This window comes from Blennius ocellaris (assembly GCF_963422515.1).
Source record: "Blennius ocellaris genome assembly, chromosome: 23".
Classification (NCBI taxonomy): Eukaryota; Metazoa; Chordata; class Actinopteri; order Blenniiformes; family Blenniidae; genus Blennius; species Blennius ocellaris.
This window is the reverse complement of record NC_137672.1, coordinates 5,636,016-5,652,869: the sequence shown is the minus strand read 5'-3', so window position 1 is coordinate 5,652,869 and position 16,854 is coordinate 5,636,016. Positions and strand designations below refer to the sequence as shown.

The 16,854-nt window shown below is 41.9% G+C and overlaps 1 protein-coding gene across 1 annotated transcript in view; it reads left to right on the top strand.

Annotated features, from left to right (window-relative positions):
• sorcs2 (sortilin-related VPS10 domain containing receptor 2) overlaps positions 1–16,854 on the top strand; it is a 359,541-nt gene that overhangs the window by 302,737 nt on the left and 39,950 nt on the right. The window contains exons 7-8 of the mRNA XM_080518964.1: positions 457–575; positions 6,123–6,212. Of these exons, the coding sequence (XP_080375090.1) occupies positions 457–575; positions 6,123–6,212 (209 nt within the window). The remainder of the gene's footprint in view (positions 1–456; positions 576–6,122; positions 6,213–16,854) is intronic.

Genomic DNA, 16,854 nt, shown 5'->3' with positions numbered 1-16,854 from the left:
TTCAAAAAAGTTGGATTTTCAGTGGCTCAGAGCACCCTTGGACAACCAAACTCCAATGAAAGTGAAAATACTGTCGTGTAAAACTGGGTTTTAGTCTGCTGCTTTAACAGCTTGGTTCTCAATGTTTTCCTTGAGCAGCCCCAGAGACGTCTGTGTCTGTTGATTTGTCATGGAATTATTGTTCAACAACAAACATACAAAAACAGGGACCTTTAAAAGCGAAGTGCACATTCCAGCTTTTATTTCAGTTTGGGTTTTCATTAACGCGTAAATCTAATTTCACAAGAGCTCAAAAGTCTCTCCCTTTTCTTACTCAATGACCTCTGAAGCCCCGACCTGAGGTATTATTTCAAATGATATACTATCAGGATCGGTAAAAGGCTGTTTGGTTTGTTGTTTTTCACTCATTTACTTTCATTAACTGTTCTTCTGTTTTCTTGTTTTGCGTCTCTGCAGGTTTCCTGTACGTTACCTGTCTCATCCAGAACTGCTCAGACAAAATGGTGACGGCTCAGTTCCTCGGCAAGATCGATCACAACTCACTGCTGGTTCAGGACGACTACATCTTTGTAAAGGTAAAAAAACTGAAGTCTTGTGAAAATTGAGCACAGTGATACTCTTAATCATCAGATTCTTTCACCAATGTGGCTTGACAAAGTTGACCAATTTGTAGAAAAGGGAGCTTTCGCCATTTAATCGTAATTTCAAATCCTTTTACTTGGTTGCATTAATAAGTGTGTTCAAAGCACCAATGACTGTGCTCAGTCCAAACCTCCTGATAAGGAAAGACAGGTTCTAAAGTACAGAAAGCTGCCCATAACGTTGATAAAAAGTGTACACCCAGTAAAAAAACCAGTCCAAACCCAACTCAAATTAAAGAAAGTCTCTATAAAGCTGGTCTAACCTACAGAATATCAATCTAAAGTCAGTCAAAACTCCAGAAAGCCTGTCTCAATGACAAGAAGTTAACTCCATCTGAAACGCATTCAGTGGGTCCAAACTGAGCTAAAATGGCAGAAAACCAGTTTTAAGTTTTTCCAAATTCCAGAAAACTCTTCCAAGTCCAGTCCAATGTACAGAAAAAAAAGGGTCTGGTCTAGAATCTGGTCTAAACTATGAAAAATGATATAAAGTCAGTCCAAAACTAGTAAAACTCCAAACCAAGCTGTAACTGCAGAAAACCTGTCTTTGTCGTCAACCTTGTCCAAAGTCAATAAAACACTTCCAAATCCAGTCCAAAGTAAGACTAAAGGATAAACCCAGTAAAAACTTTGGAAAGCAAGTCTGTGCTAGGGCTAAACTACATTAAACCAGTCTAAAACCAGTCCAACAGAAAGCTAGTTTAAATCTGGTCTAAACGTCAGGAAATCGATATAAAGTCACCAGAAAACCAGTCTAAACCACAGAACATGAATCCATCTCAGATGCAGAAAATGAGGGTAAAGATGATAATTGTACATCAGTGATACGACCTCCCGTTTCCTGATCCAAGGGTGTTCCCACTTTCTCATGTTGCAGCCTCAAACTGGGGTTGAATGAGGAGTTGGGGAGCATTTACTCTCTGTGTTAGTCAAAGCTTCAGAGTTCAACCGCAGTGTGAAACCAAGCAGCCAATAGAATCTCTTTGTCTTCCTCAGTCTGTCGCACAATGTTGAAAGAAACACGGCCAATTACTCAATTAATACTGTCAAATGTCAGCTTCAAACCAGTCCTGCATCCCCACTCCTGTTCTTTATGATCCCTCATGTGCGGATGTTGTATCTGTCAGTGTATCTACTCAGTTGTGACTGTTTGTGCTCGCAGCTGAGGCTGCAGCTTTCTGTCTTTTTTTTTTTATTATTATTATTTTATTTTTCCCTGATAAACTCCTGCCGCCCAGATAAGACGGAGCACTGTCTGCTCGGAAAATGGAAAAGAATTACAATTCGGGACAGTGTGCGGAATTAATCTCGCCTTGTCTATAATTGACTCGCCGTGCCGAACAGTTCTGAACACTCGGACGAGGCCAATAGCTGAATCTCATTTGCATGTGATAACAGGAAAATATACATGAGCTGGTATAGCAGAGCACAATCACTACGGCAGAAATATTGTGGGAATATCTTGTCAGGGTTTGGGCATGTTTACATTTATGCGCACATATTTATATAAGCCTGTGCATGTAAGTATTGTGCAAAGAATTAAAACCTCATTAAGTAACAATGGACTGGTCCATTAACCTTTAGGGATTATACTTACAGTATTCCCAATTGGACTCACTCATGTCACATTTATCGAGCAATTTGTGGACAAATAGCAGGAGCTGAACCGTCCAATTGGAACATTTTGAAGAGAAAGAAATGTAGTAAATGTTTATAATGTCATCAGGAAACTTTAGAGTACTGTCGATTTTGGCCTTTTTTTTTTCGAATTCTCTCCACAAGGGACACCTGTAGGCAGGACTCAGGGCGGTACAAACTCAATTTAAAATATGCTTGAGTGTTCTATGATTTAACTAGACACAAATGGTCCAAAAGTTGTTGGACACAACTATAGCTCAAGTTTTTTTTTTTTTTATAAAAATTGTGAATTTTCCAATGTAGACATTCAATATGTTTACCTGCTAGCGCAGATGGAGTAATATTTTTATATAGCAACTTTCACAGATAAAGATCACAAAATGGCTAAAATCAGAAGTTGTACAGTAATAATACAAGTATATGTAGTAAAATGTATACAAAAAGAGAGGCAAAACATACATATAAAAAATAAGAAGTCAAATAATGACTCAAAAACACGTCACCCTCCCACCTCATCCTCTTCCCCACCCAGTGCCTATGTAATCAATCAATAAGTTATGAGTTAATCAAAAATAAAGGAACAATGCGACGCCTCAACTTAACCCCTCCCAATCTGTATATTTCTGAAAACGACCTTCCTGTGCTCTATAGGAGTACTTCCCTTCAACCCGTTCCACATTGCTCCCCCAGGAACTGAAACACTCGTACTTTTAACACTTTCACCAGCACAATGCTTTTATGAGTTTAACTTCCCTCTTAAATATAACCCTGTCCTCTGTCACAAAACATTTCCTGAATAGTAATAGTAAAAACCACTAGCGGAACAAATCCAAGCCGGGCTGGAGGCGGGGCACAAGACCGGGCCCTTTAAACCCAAATAGCTAATAAAGTTCATCATGACGTCATTTTACAACTTACACATTCCCACAACAGCCGGGCTTAAAGCTTCAGCACCACGGAGAGCAACTATGTCATTTTGAAGTCCATCAAATGGACATGAAGTATAACAAACCAAGAGAAACACAAAAACAAGAGGCTCCACGGCCTCTAATAATAAAACAATCAGTTCAGCACCACGGACAGCGACCACATCATTTTGACGCCCACTTTAACTATTTCAACCAATGAGAGCACAGCAGGCTGCCGGCCTGCATCAATAGCTATAAAGTTGAGTCAAACTGGCCCAGTGGCCCACGGGTTCACCAACAAACCGTTTCAATATGACGTACTGCAGGACTGCTCACCGCTATTTGAAGGACATACGACGAGCCTTACGCTCCGCGAACTCGTCCACGATGCTCCGTGTCCATTTTCTTTGCTCTCTCATTCTCTATGGACAACGTGGCCGGTCCACTCAGTCTCTCTTGTCCCACTGAGCTCCTCAGGTGTTTTTTTAGTGAGTTGTAACTTGGAGAATGAGCTCAGGGGTTGCTATGGTGACGGCAAGAGTCAAAAATAAAAGGAGGGCGGTGCAAGCCTCACTGATTGACAGACTTTTGCTTTGGTAGCTGAGACACAGCAGACCAATAAAGTTCAGTTTTATCTGTTTATTAAAAGTATAAATTAAACATTATAAAAGGGACGGTGAAAAGGTTCAGTGGACTTTGTGTTTTATCCTCCGTCACTCAAAAGTTGGAGGCGGAGGTTGTCTAGCAGAGTGCATGACGGTACCACGAGCGGCTTTTATCACAATTTACAGCCATAACGTAGAAATATACTAAACTATATCACGTATCATGTATTTATAATAATAAAATAAGCAATATACGATCTATAATTTCTTTATTTCACATGTAACCCATTGGTAAATCATTTTAATTGCAGTTTGTTTTGCATGAGATTTTCCCAGAGACTCACTTTGTTACCGTGTTCATACAGTTTAGTCTATTTGTACCTTATGGCTGTAAATACTAATAAAAGCAGCAGGAACAGAACAAACGTCTCCAACAACAACAGACAGTCGGTGCTCTCTCTTGGACGGGAATCAGTTTTTGGCACAACACCAGTTCATCCACACCGCAGCTTTACTAATGACTGTCTCCGCACTATTTGTGAGTTTATTCTGAAATTAGACTGGCTGTTACACTTTGTCACAATTGATAATCAATCAGTTCGATCCACTCTGTATCACTTGAAGATGAATGTTTGCCATATGAACACAAAGCTGCTGATTCAGCAGTAACGTCCAACTAAAGAAACATCTATACCACTGCAGCTTGGCTGTTTATAGTTATGTGGATCTATAAGTCTGATACTTGAAGATATTAAACGTATGAGATGAATCTGGCTCCCGAAGCTCCGCCCCTTTTTGTCTAAAGCATAATTACTGCCGCTTTGAATCAGATGCCCATGTTTTAATCCTGTACATTAATTTCATATGCGTTTCTCCAGACCTCTCTACTGTGACTCTGATGTGGTAGAACAAGGGAACCGTAAATAAGAAAGGGATTTCTGCTCCAGTACTTCTTTGGCTTTACCTAAAACGACAACAATCCTTGCCGTCTTCGACTGAATCTGGCTTATTTGTGATTTCCAGCTGATTTTGCGGTGCAGAAGAAGTTTTAATAATTTGACTGCTTCGCAATGAAAAATCCCTTTCTTTTAGTCCTTTCGCTGTTCAGCTCCGCGCTGAAGAGGGGAGAATGAAATACTCAAAGGTTACTACTCGCTCCACATTGCATAGCGAAAGTGTCAAAAACATGAAACATCTCCCTGTAAAGATGCTTTCGGAGGTTCGGCGTCAGCACATAGATCAGTGAAGTAGCCGGGTCCTCGGGGTGCTCATCTGATGCAGAGGCGGCGGAGGAAAGTGTCGACTCAGAGCTGAGAAGGCAGCAGCACCACCTGCTAACCCCCAAAACCCCGACGCATCCCATTTCACCAGTCGCCCTTCAGAAAGGGGGGTCTTTTGAAAACACGGTTGATCGCTGCTCCTCGAGGGGATCCTCGTTTTTGAAAATGGCTTTCATTGTTTCATCACCTTTTCATCACCTTCCAGCGCTAAGAAGAAGCAGAGGAGGAAATAAAAGCTGTGCTTGTCTGCTCCTTTCACTCACTAGTGACGGTGGTAATCACAGCTCAGGCTGAACTCTGATGACGGCGCTCTCTGAGATCCTGGAAGAGGAAAGGGGGGGGGAAAAGCGCCAGACAAAAGCTCTTCCCGCAGAGCTCAAAATAGAAGTGCCGAATACAAAGATCTCCGTCAAGCTGTTCCAAAAGTTTTAGCTCTGTTCACCTTACTTAAAAAGCAGCGCGGTGACAGGAAGCGTCTGAGCTCGTCATTCTGCCGTCATTTCACCAACTTCCTCTACTGAAAGGAACTGAACTGTTTAGGTACTTTGGTTCGGCACCCAGCTGGGATTTCTTTTTTTTTTCATTTACTTTTCAGGGAATATTAGTCAAATGCAGATTGGCAGATTTTGATGATCATACTAATAATAAAAAAATGCAGCACTGTACAAAACTTATAAGACTTATAAGTAATGAGGGATGATAGAAGAGAAGGCTTTCGGCTGAGAGAACAGGAGGATCTGGATTTGGTGACCATTCTCCTTTCCAAACTATTCATTCTCTCACTTCTCTTGCCAAACACCTCCACCACGTGGATCTCTCCTGCTGTGAACCCCGACTGACTCCACCCTGTCGAGACACAGACCCCCTGTGGTTTCCACGCCCTCCCTTCCAGGACGCCATGTTCATTTAAGCCAGATGCACTTGTGGATGACGTCGGCTCTCAGTTTGAGCATGAGTGGCGCCGTTTCCCCACGCCAGTCTAAAAGTTTACCAGCGATGTTCAAACTTGAAGGTTTATAATGTTGTTGTTTTTTTGTCTTTATTTCACAGGTTACCACAGGAAATCGCACCAAGCACTACGTGTCTTACCGGCGCAATGAATTCGTCCAGATGAGGTTTCCCAAGTACGCCTTGCCAAAGGTAAAGAACAACCGACAGACCCTGTCTTCCCTCCGCATGCTGGTTCATCACTATGTTGTCTTCACAAGGTTTGGTTTAGATTCAAATCTGCTTACTTGGTGTTCCTCAAGGATCATTATTGGTGACACTTTTTTTTAATTGATTGAGACCCATACACTGGTTTTTACATCGTTTTTTTTTTTTTTTTCATTGGCTCTACACTTAAAGATGCTCATCCACTTGCATTACTTTCATTTGCACAGTGTGAACCAGTCAGTATGGTATCAAATGGGCAAAACTCATTGGTTTTTATGATGTTATGTGACGGATATTTCTGATTAATTTTAGAAACCCTTCAGAAGCTATACCTTCTTCCAGCTTAGTGAATTGTAATTAGCTATGAAGTTACAGGAAGTTACCAAGGGTTAACCTTCTATTGGGCAACTGACCATACCTGACCATACCTGACCATACCATTTACGTGAGTCATGCCATTCTAGAGGCCGCCATTGTTGTTATTACTCGTACATGTGCAGAAGAACTATTTAATATGGCCGCAGTGTGCATGTGTAGTAGCCGGGTTACAGAAAAATTAGGTCCCCCCCCCCCCCCGTTTCCATGGAGACAGAATCTGAGCGTTGACAAAAACATTTTCAAAAGTTGTGTTCGCAGTGACTCTGTCTTTATAGATTATCAGTCATCTGGCACTTCCTCCACTAACGTCTGACCAGTTCACAATTGTCTCGAGTCATTTCTTCTTTTTCTACTCATCCGTACCTTGTTACTTTCAGATTCTCTACTTTCAAACCATGTTCACACTGGGGCAAAGGAATTCAAAGAGAAAAAAACAAACAAACACTTCTTTACGGCATTGGAAACAGAGTTGGGTGTCGGCTCTGGATCACTCATAATTTCCCGTTCGCATTCAGACTATCGGCCAGATCTCACCTCCTCCTCGCGGTAGAACTCAACTTGTGACATCAGTGGATCAGTTGCTCTTGGATAACAAAACTTACTCCGGCCCGGCCACCTGAATAAATGTTTGATGATGCATTTTGTAAAAGATTCATTGTGTTGAAAAGTGCCACTATACAAGTTAATGGCCTTTGTTTTCACATGGGCACACAGTAATTGCCCCGGGTCAATGTTTAGTCAGTAACCCTAATTAACCCCGATATCGACTCTGACACTCCTCGTGCTACATGACCAGATTCTAATTGTCCTTATCTATGGCCTAAAAGACGTTGCTTTCTGCATTCTGCTTGGGACAATTCGATAAATACGTTGAAACAACTTGAAAGTCATCTCAACTGGGTTGACCTACCTTAGATTATTTTCCATCTCTTGATAGGCGCAAGAGCTTTTAGTTGCTAATTAAACAGATCAACTACAATACGACACATGGGGGGGGGGGGGGAAAGGGAATTGAAGAGAAAAGATGAGGCTGAAAACTTGACACGACTTAACTGGACAAGTCCCAGGAATAAAGCAAAGTACTTAAAAAAAATGAGGACAAAAGACTAAATCGAGAACAATTTCTGAAGTGTGTTTTAATTGGTGACAAATGACAAAGAGCGCGAATGAAAAGCCAAGAAGACAGTCTCACTTCCTGACAGATACACATTTAATGATTTGCCACTTTTCTTTTTGCCGTAATTATCTTTGATCTCAACTTTTCTTCAGTGGCTTGTGATCTGATTCTTAAATTCGTCGTCTTTTTAACGCTCTTGTGAATGCTGACACTAGGTTTCCCACAGTGACTCATGTTGCCTGTATATATCCATGTTCCTACAGGCGCCGAGTGCAACGGTACACATTAAGTCAGTTCTCCCCTGCTGGGATTCAAACCTTCAAATTACAAATCCCCCCCCCCCCCCCTCTCACACAATCCTGCACTTCTACAGTGGTGTTAAGTGTCAGGTACGATACCTCCACCCAAATTAGTCCCCAGCGTTGGCCCGACACGCGATAGCCCCCATTAAATATTCACCGCCGAGCATCGATCCGGTTGCATCACATGTCACCGACATAGGCAAAGAGGATAAATGAGCCCCGCTCAGACGCGAGGCAGCGGCGGCGGCTTCAGTGGGTTTAGCGTGGCGCCGGCTAAAGCGCTATCGAACTGATTGAACGCGCGGCCCTTCGGGGAAGTGGCTCATGTATTTTTCAGTCTTACAGTGAGAAGAGAGGTGAAGACGTTTGCTGCCATTGGGAGTATCGAGGAATACTCTCTGGAGTCAGTTTTACTCACACACATGCACAGACACAACAGTGATCACGTAGGGCTCCTCTGATTGACGCCCCCCCCCCCCCCCCCCCCCCCCCCCTTCTCCCCCACAGTTTTGGAAAAACTTCAACCTAAATAGTTTCACAGCTTCATGCACAATACTCAATAAACCTGAGCCTGCAGGATTTTGCGATGTTGAGATTGCAACTATTAATGTAAATTGGACAAATCCCCGCAATTCCAATGTGGCCTGCAACTTTAACAACCTTTCCGCAATTTTGACCAATCGTTACGTATGGTAGTGGTTACATAGTGGTTATACAGTGGTTACGTAGTGGTTACATAGTGGTTACGTAGTGGTTACGTAGTGGTTACATAGTGGTTGTACAGTGGTTATTTAGTGGTTACGTAGTGGTTATACAGTGGTTATGTAGTGGTTATTTATTGGTTACGTAGTTATTTAGTGGTTATGTGGTGGTTATGTTGTGTTTACGTAGTGGTTATGTTGTGTTTATGTAGTGGTTATGTAGTGGTTATGTAGTGGTTATGTTGTGTTTATGTAGTGGTTATGTAGTGGTTAAGTCGTGGTTATGTAGTGGTTATGTAGTGGTTATGTTGTGGTTATGTTGTGGTTATGTAGTGGTTATGTAGTGGTTATGTAGTGGTTATGTAGTGGTTATGTTGTGTTTATGTAGTGGTTATGTAGTGGTTAAGTCGTGGTTATGTAGTGGTTATGTAGTGGTTATGTTGTGGTTATGTTGTGGTTATGTAGTGGTTATGTAGTGGTTATGTAGTGGTTATGTAGTGGTTATGTAGTGGTTATGTAAAGCCGCCTATATTACATTTATAGACCTGGTAATCTCGTGTGTCATGTTAAGGTTTTTCTTCAGTCAAAGTACGTCATTAATTCAGTTAAATAGTCATTTTCCACGACATTATTAAACTATTTTTAGAATCGGGGATTATTGCAACTATTCATGGACCTTTCACTTGTTCTCGCAACAGACGCCGACCAAATTTTTTTTTTGTTAAAAACCCCAATGTGTCTTTCATCGCAATTTTCTGGAAAAGTTTCCGCAACATCAGGAATTTTGGGCCACAACAACCACAAAACATGAGGGGACTGATGAACCTTAGCAAAGATGAACACGCGCCCACACACACACACACACACACACACACACACACACACACACACACACAGAGGGATGCTCGGGTTTCTTCTAACAAGTAAAGGGATCAACTTGATAAGGGGAGATTGTGGGGAGATCAGTTTAAATACAAGCATACGTCTGTGTGTCCTTGTGTCACTATGTCCTAGTTGGAGGACGTCTCTCTTTCTCTCCCTCTCCCCCTCTCTCTCTCTCCCTCTTTCTCTCTCTCCCGCAGCACTCTACATGTGTCCTCTTACTTGGGTGAGCAGATAGGTCACACTTTGTGAAGCTTTTAGGTTGAGCGACACGGGTTGGGCCGTCAGGGGAGAGACACAGAGAAGGAAAAGAACGATGGAAGCTGAGAGAGGAGTGCGGACCATGTGTGTGTGTGTGTGTGTGTGGGGGGGGGGTTCCATGTTTTTCCGCCGTGAATAATTTAAAGGCCGCAGGATGAAAAATGCAGCGGCCATCAGAGAAAGCAGCTTGGCTCCGTCCTGCGAGACCTGACCCGAGTTATGGATTAGCCACACAAACATACACATGCAATCACACGTACATGCAGCCTGTTGGGCTGTGAAATCACAGGTAATAATTGTCCCTCTCTGCTCTGCTTCCCCTCCTTTTTTCCTTTTTCTTTTTTTTTTTTTTTTTTACTGTCTGGCACTCTGGATGTAATCACCTTTTAACTGAGCTTTTCAACCAGGTGAGATTATTGAACCAAACTGTGCAGGCATCTCCAGTGAACCAGTGCGACTTATGAGAGGACACTTCAAGGGTGGCACTTGGAAGAAAGAGGAGCTTCGGTGCTCTCGCAATACTGCCGGGGAGTTTTCTCACTCATTTTTAGGATTCCTTGTTTTTTTTAACGACAGTTTTGCAGGAGTCAGAAAGCTCACAAACATTTTCCAAAATAGCCTGAATGTTGCCACATTCCATTGAAGATAAAATAGATTGTAAACTTACAAAGTTCAAGAGATTCCCTCCAGTGATCCACTGAATTGAAATAAAGAGTTTCCAGTCCAGTCTTGTAATTCCACTTTGCAACACAAGGTGGTGTCGTGAGTCATTCGAGTGTTTCGAGACGTGTTACGGCCCTGGCTGGGGGTGGAAAAATTAAAAAAAAGTCTATTTCTTTATTGTCCTCACTCCTTAACAGGTTTTTTACAAATGTAACCAAAAACTACCCAAAAAAGAACCAAAGAACTTAACAACAAGTGACAATAACAAAGAGGCTCACAATAAATACCAAACTAATGAACTGAAGGAGACTGCAGAAATCAGAAGTGAGCATTTTGTGAAAACAAAAGCACAAAGACAATCAGCAAACAATTTGGGAGCGATTAAAATTGAGGAAGGAAACATTTGCTCTTGGATTTTGTTTTTTTTGTTTTCTTTAGTAAAAGCAAACAGTAACATTCTACAAGTATTCAACAATAATTAAGATGGTTTCTGTGACTCTAATGTTACATCAGATTATGTTTTTTGCTGATCAAACTAAAGGTTTCATCAAAACTTTAAAAAAATAATTGATTCATGAGGTAATGACCAGAGACGAGTGTGTGAGCTGATTTCTGAGAGGGTGCCGTTTTTTTTCTTTCTTCTTCTTTTTTTTTTTATCTTGAGGAGGGATGTTTGAAAGAAAAAAAATAATCAATTGCAGCACGAATCCTCTGAAACGCCGGGGCCGACTGTATCAAAACCCTCTTTATTGAATACGGTAGTGTCCAAGAGGCATGATGAGGATTTTAATGTGATTAATGGGATGTGTTAGAGTGTGAAAGGAAATGAGCTCAATGCTGCTGAGGAGAGGGTGAGCACACTGGAGCGGCTATTATGTCACAGCGGACTGCCGGGGGGGGGGGGTAATCTGGCATCTGATGTTTTCCAATTTTATAATGGAATTACCAGAATGTTCCTCACACCGTTCGGACCGGGCCTCGGCCGTGTCGCTGGAGGAAACGTGGTACTGCTGGAGTTTTATCTTTTCAAAAGAGGCCCGGAATGATCTTTTGTGAGCCTCCAGCAGGAGGAAGAGAAAGTGCATTAATGAGGAACTCTCTTAAATCGGCTCCTGATGTCAAGCATGTGTTGCCAGTTCAGTACGTGACTTGAAGCTCAACGTGTGAGACGCCGACGTACGAAGGAATTCAGTCGGGAGACGGAGGCCGGGCGGCGGCACAGCTGGAGCCACGACTGAAGTCTCAACAATTAATGACTGCACTGATTTGTTAGTGATTTGATAGTTCTACTGGGGTTGGAAGAGTCCGGGACAAGCAGATGGTGCAAATCCCATGGCACAATAAAATAGACCGCAGCAGGATTTCTGGTCAAATTAAGAATTCTGGTTCAGTTTGGACCAGGATACGAGGCGGCCTTTTTATATAGTGTTCCTCCTGCTGGATCCTCATGGGTGACCATGTCTGGCTTCACTGCATATTTTGACTAACCAAATACAAAAGGACGTAGCCGATAGCTTCTGTTGTCATTGTGTTTATTTATAAATGCTCAATGCAAATGGCTTGTTCTACCTCAACCTGTTAGTGAGCTTACATACATGGATAAGTTAATAATAAAGTAAATGCTGACAAGTACTCGTGATTTAATCACAATATTTTTAAAACTGTGTAGTCATAATTTTTCTTTTTATTCACAAGAAAACAGACATATATATACATGAACACCAGTAGAGAGGACGAGATCATATGGCCGTGGTTAGGTTATTAGAAGAGGGCCAATATGCAGACATTAAAACAAAAGGACATATTTAATTAAGACTCAATCAAGTAAGGAAAAGGCTTCTGGAACAAGGAATAAAAAAAAAGAAAAACGAAGTTCAAAGTGATCCAAAACAAGGCAGAATATAAGAAACACGAAGGATTGCAGGTTAATTGAACAGAACAAGTGACAAACTGTAAGAAAACTGTAAATACACACAGGGAACTGTGGCTGAGCTGACGTCCCTCGGGGGCGATCAGGGAAGCGAAGACAACGGAAGACAGGAGGGCAGAGTAATAACACTAAACTGAACACGTAAGAGATTGGAAAACAAAACATGGACAAAAACCAACTCGAGAAGCACGAGGGAAATGTGAGGGTCATAAAAAAAACATTGAAAAAACACCTTGAAAACTGTAAGAAAAACTCATAATATAGTAACGTTTTGCTTACTACGGCACCGAAAACGCAATTTTTTTGGAAACACTGGAACTCCGCCCAGAAATGCTGAATGTGCAGTCGCAGCATTTCCAGCATTTCTGCAGTTTCCAGGTAAATGGACATTGTTTATAAATTTATAATTGCGAATATTGATGAAAAAAGAACATGAAACGTTGTCATGAAGAAAACCATATAATTCTATTAATACTCTTTGGTTAGGCTCAGACACTTAAAATACTTGATTACCTAAAAATACATTTTAGGTAATCAGTATAGGTTATATGTTCCCTATGTGCACAATTTCTCAATTTCTTTCAAAAAGATCTGATCCACTTACATTGACAATATTGTCTTAAAACAATGAAATGAAGTGAACTAAAGTCTATCAGGTGCAACTGAACTACATATTGAGATGAATGGAAATATTAAATCTAAATAATTCAGTTATTCCTTGTTTCACTGTTATTTTTGGAAGTATAGCACCCAGATGATGACATCTGTTTCCTTGAGCCCCCCCCCCCCCCCCCCAAATAACTCTCAGGCAATTTCCATCTCATTGAGAATGCTGCTGTGAACCACTGACAGCCGTTGTCAGGTCCCTGCACTGACTTTGAGCCTGACAGGGAACAGAGTTTAAGATACTGCTGCCAGTCTATAAATCTCTCTGCCTTCAAACCAAAATAAATCTGGCTGCCTTCTTCCCGGATGAAGTTGCTCTTTTTTTCTTTTTTTTTAGAAGAAGAAATAAGAAGAGCACCACTTCTCTCAACACTAAGAAACAGCTTTTAGTCAGGAGAGACAACCTGCAGGTCCTTAAATCCTCTTCATTAATTATCTTATTTAGCTTGATAGAGATTTTTCTCTTCATTCGTAACCTTTTGATTCAAGTTACAAACTATTTACATTTGCATTTGAATGACTTCAGAATTTTGCTGATGATTTGATTTATATATATATATATAATCACGCGTCAAGGATGACGAGCAGAGGACTAGTTTAATTGGAAATGTGGGTGGAATGAGAAGGAGCAGGGAATTTAAACGGGGAGTTCATTGCTGAAAATTAGGTCAGAATCTTAATCATAATCTTAATTAGTAGCATGTCAAGGGATGTCATCATTACCAGCAGTAGTCCATTATTATTATTTTTTGTTTAACTCTCGACTAAGTTGCTCTCATGCCACACAGCAATCTTTGTTTTGACGACTTCCAGCCGTTCACACCACAGAGTGCTTGACCTCCACCGGCGGCCGACTTCCGTTTCAAGCCCAGTTTAAACATTTCAAAGTGAAAACAAAGGAGATTTAGCACAGACCATCATCCTGGAGGTGCAGGTTCAATTCCCCTGTCAGACAGGAACCTTGAAAGTAAAGAGTCTCACCTCTGAGCTCCTCCGAACGGCCAGAAACTAAGTGTGTTCAGATGTATCTCCCCCACTTGGAACATTCCACTTCAGTTACTCGTGGAAGGACCAGAGAATACTCTAGAGTAAACTCTTGTCTTTTCCAGGAAGCCTGATGCATCCAGTTGAGTAGGAACTCAACTGGATGCATTGTTTTTTTTATAGGATGACATTGTTAGTCCCGTGTCCAACCCCGAGCCTCGAGGTCCAGTCGACCACGTTTCTTCAGACGTCTCATGACTTCTCGGGCATCAGTGAGTCACCGAGACCCACCAGCCACGGCAAGGTGGCTATCCAAACTCTTTGGCGATCCAAACAATAGGTGGCTTGTCCCTCACATTTTCATCTTCGTTTACGTCAGTCATGGCAGCCCACTGGGCCAACTAAGCGCTTATGATTTGCCCTGATACTCCTTATTAATGGTAAATTGGTAGGTTCAATTAATAGCCGTTGAATGTAAAGAACTTTAGGAGCTTGACTTTGACTATAGTTCCGCCCGTTGAGCAGACTGACATTTCCGTGGTTGGCAGTTAAAACGCCCCATCCCACCCTCTCCATGTGTTGCAGTCTATTTGGGGAAGAGACTGAGCCCCAAGTTTCCTCCATTGTTGGACACCGGTAAATCTGACTGATCACATAAAGTGTGTCGAGATGGCTCAAGCTGCGAAATGCACCAAGTGAAGTCGACTTAGTGGCGCGTTGACGCGACCTGGTATTTGCGATTGTATTGATCCCTCTGGATGGCGAGCACATTTTGGCAGATCACGAGTCGGCGTTGCGAGCTCGTCCGGGACAAAGTTGCACACCAGATAAATCACAGAGACCATCTGAGAGAGATGATAAACTGTGAGGATGAACAAGGGCGAGCTGATTAATGACCGGCCCGGTGCCTTGAGGTGAAAGACTTCAGCGCGTTCCAATGACCGCATTCTGCTCCTTCTGAGCTCCACACGCGACTGACCACATCCCAAATGTTCATTCACTCTTGTGCTTTGTTTTACTCTTTTTTATGATAGTTACATTTCCCAGGATGTGCGTGCAATGCCTCGCCATCCAGGCAGTTTCCATTAGAGTGGAAATTGAGCCCGAGCTTTAGTGCCATCTTATTATTCCCTTCATTCCATTTATTTGTATTTTATTTTTTTTGCTTTTCGACTTTTATGTGGACGACACTGAGTTTAGGTCAAGTGAAGGTTGAAAAGGCGTGTGCAGCTCCGAGGACGGACGCTCTCGGATGTTTCGCTCCCAGAAGTCTTGTCTCCAGGGTGACCGTGGCCCCGGTGGCCTCGTCAAAGATGGATGGGGAGTGTTTTTCACTTCTTTTTTTTGCTCCTTTTTTCCTCAATAGGACACTCAGTGATGCAGCACTAATAAGAGGGAGGCCGGTGGAGATCTCCTGCCTGCTATTTCGTGTCAGGGTTTCAGCTTGAGAGTAAAGGAAAGTGCCCCCGAAGCCAAACAGGCGACATTTTCACAACAGGCACAGCCGCTCATGCCAGACGCTGAGATTTCCTTTTTTTCCTGTGACCGTTTGCCCCCCCCCCCCCCCCCCCCCTTTGCCCTTATCATGCAACATTAAGACGCTTTAGCTGCGATGAAATGCAAAAGCGTGACACAAATGCCACTGATTTCAGCAATGGACCCAGAACCTGGACGTTCAACACAGGAAGCATCAGATTCTCTTTAAATCCAGGAAGTGCCTCGACCTTTTGCCTTTGTATTGTTTGCAAGCAAGGTACTGCTAGCACGTTTTACCACGGTAAAGCACGTTTCCATAGTCAAATTTTGAACCATGAACAAGTGGATAATCAGTTTCTGCCAGGAAAGACAAAGTTTGCTGTGAGGCGTCTCTTGCCAAGTAGTAATATTTAGTTGAACGCAACATCTCAATATATTCAATATATAGCAGAATACAATTATTCTAACCTTTGGGATGCACAGAAAGTTGAAAAATATGTCTTTCAGTTATTGCAAAAACAAGTTTTAATAAAATGTACGTTATCCTTCATGTCAATGATGTTGTTTGAAAATTGAATCAAAAACTACATTTTCCGGAAAAGTAAATCAAGTTAACTTTTGACACTTTCACCTTCATAGGGCTCCCAGTTGGGCTCGGTATACACAGTAAAACCAGAACGCATTTGAGTTGTTTTAGGTGTCTTATTACATGACAGTGGATCTCGGAGCAACTGAAAATGCAACTTTTCAAAAACGGCTCCCAAAGTGAAGCTTTGTGAAAATGTCTCCGTGGGAACGGGAGAAAATCCTTCTTTTAACAAAAAAAAAACCAACTTACTAACTTACTAACCAGTCTGCCGTTAACCTGTAAACATACAGTTTTCAAAACATTGTCGTTTATACTGTTAAAAAAAAGCAAAAAGGACGTGCTCTCGCTTGAAACGTCGTATAAACATTCAAGAGGAGTTGGTTTAGTCCTACATGTTTTCCAGGCCGTACTGCTCATGGATCGCGGAATCCGTCAGCATCATTTGCTTGTTCAGGATTTCGTTCTGGTGAGTCAACAGGCTGTGCTTCAGTTTGTTCCTGTTTCTGTCATAATTCACCTTCTGGCAATTTTCTTAAAGCTCGCTGAGTGACTCAGTAACAGTGCATTCATGAATATGAAGATCGTTGCACTGCTTTCAATGCTGCTATTACTTGGAAGTACCGCCATAAAGCCAAGGGTAATTGAGCTTGAGTGTTTTTTTTTTTTCTTTCTCTTGAA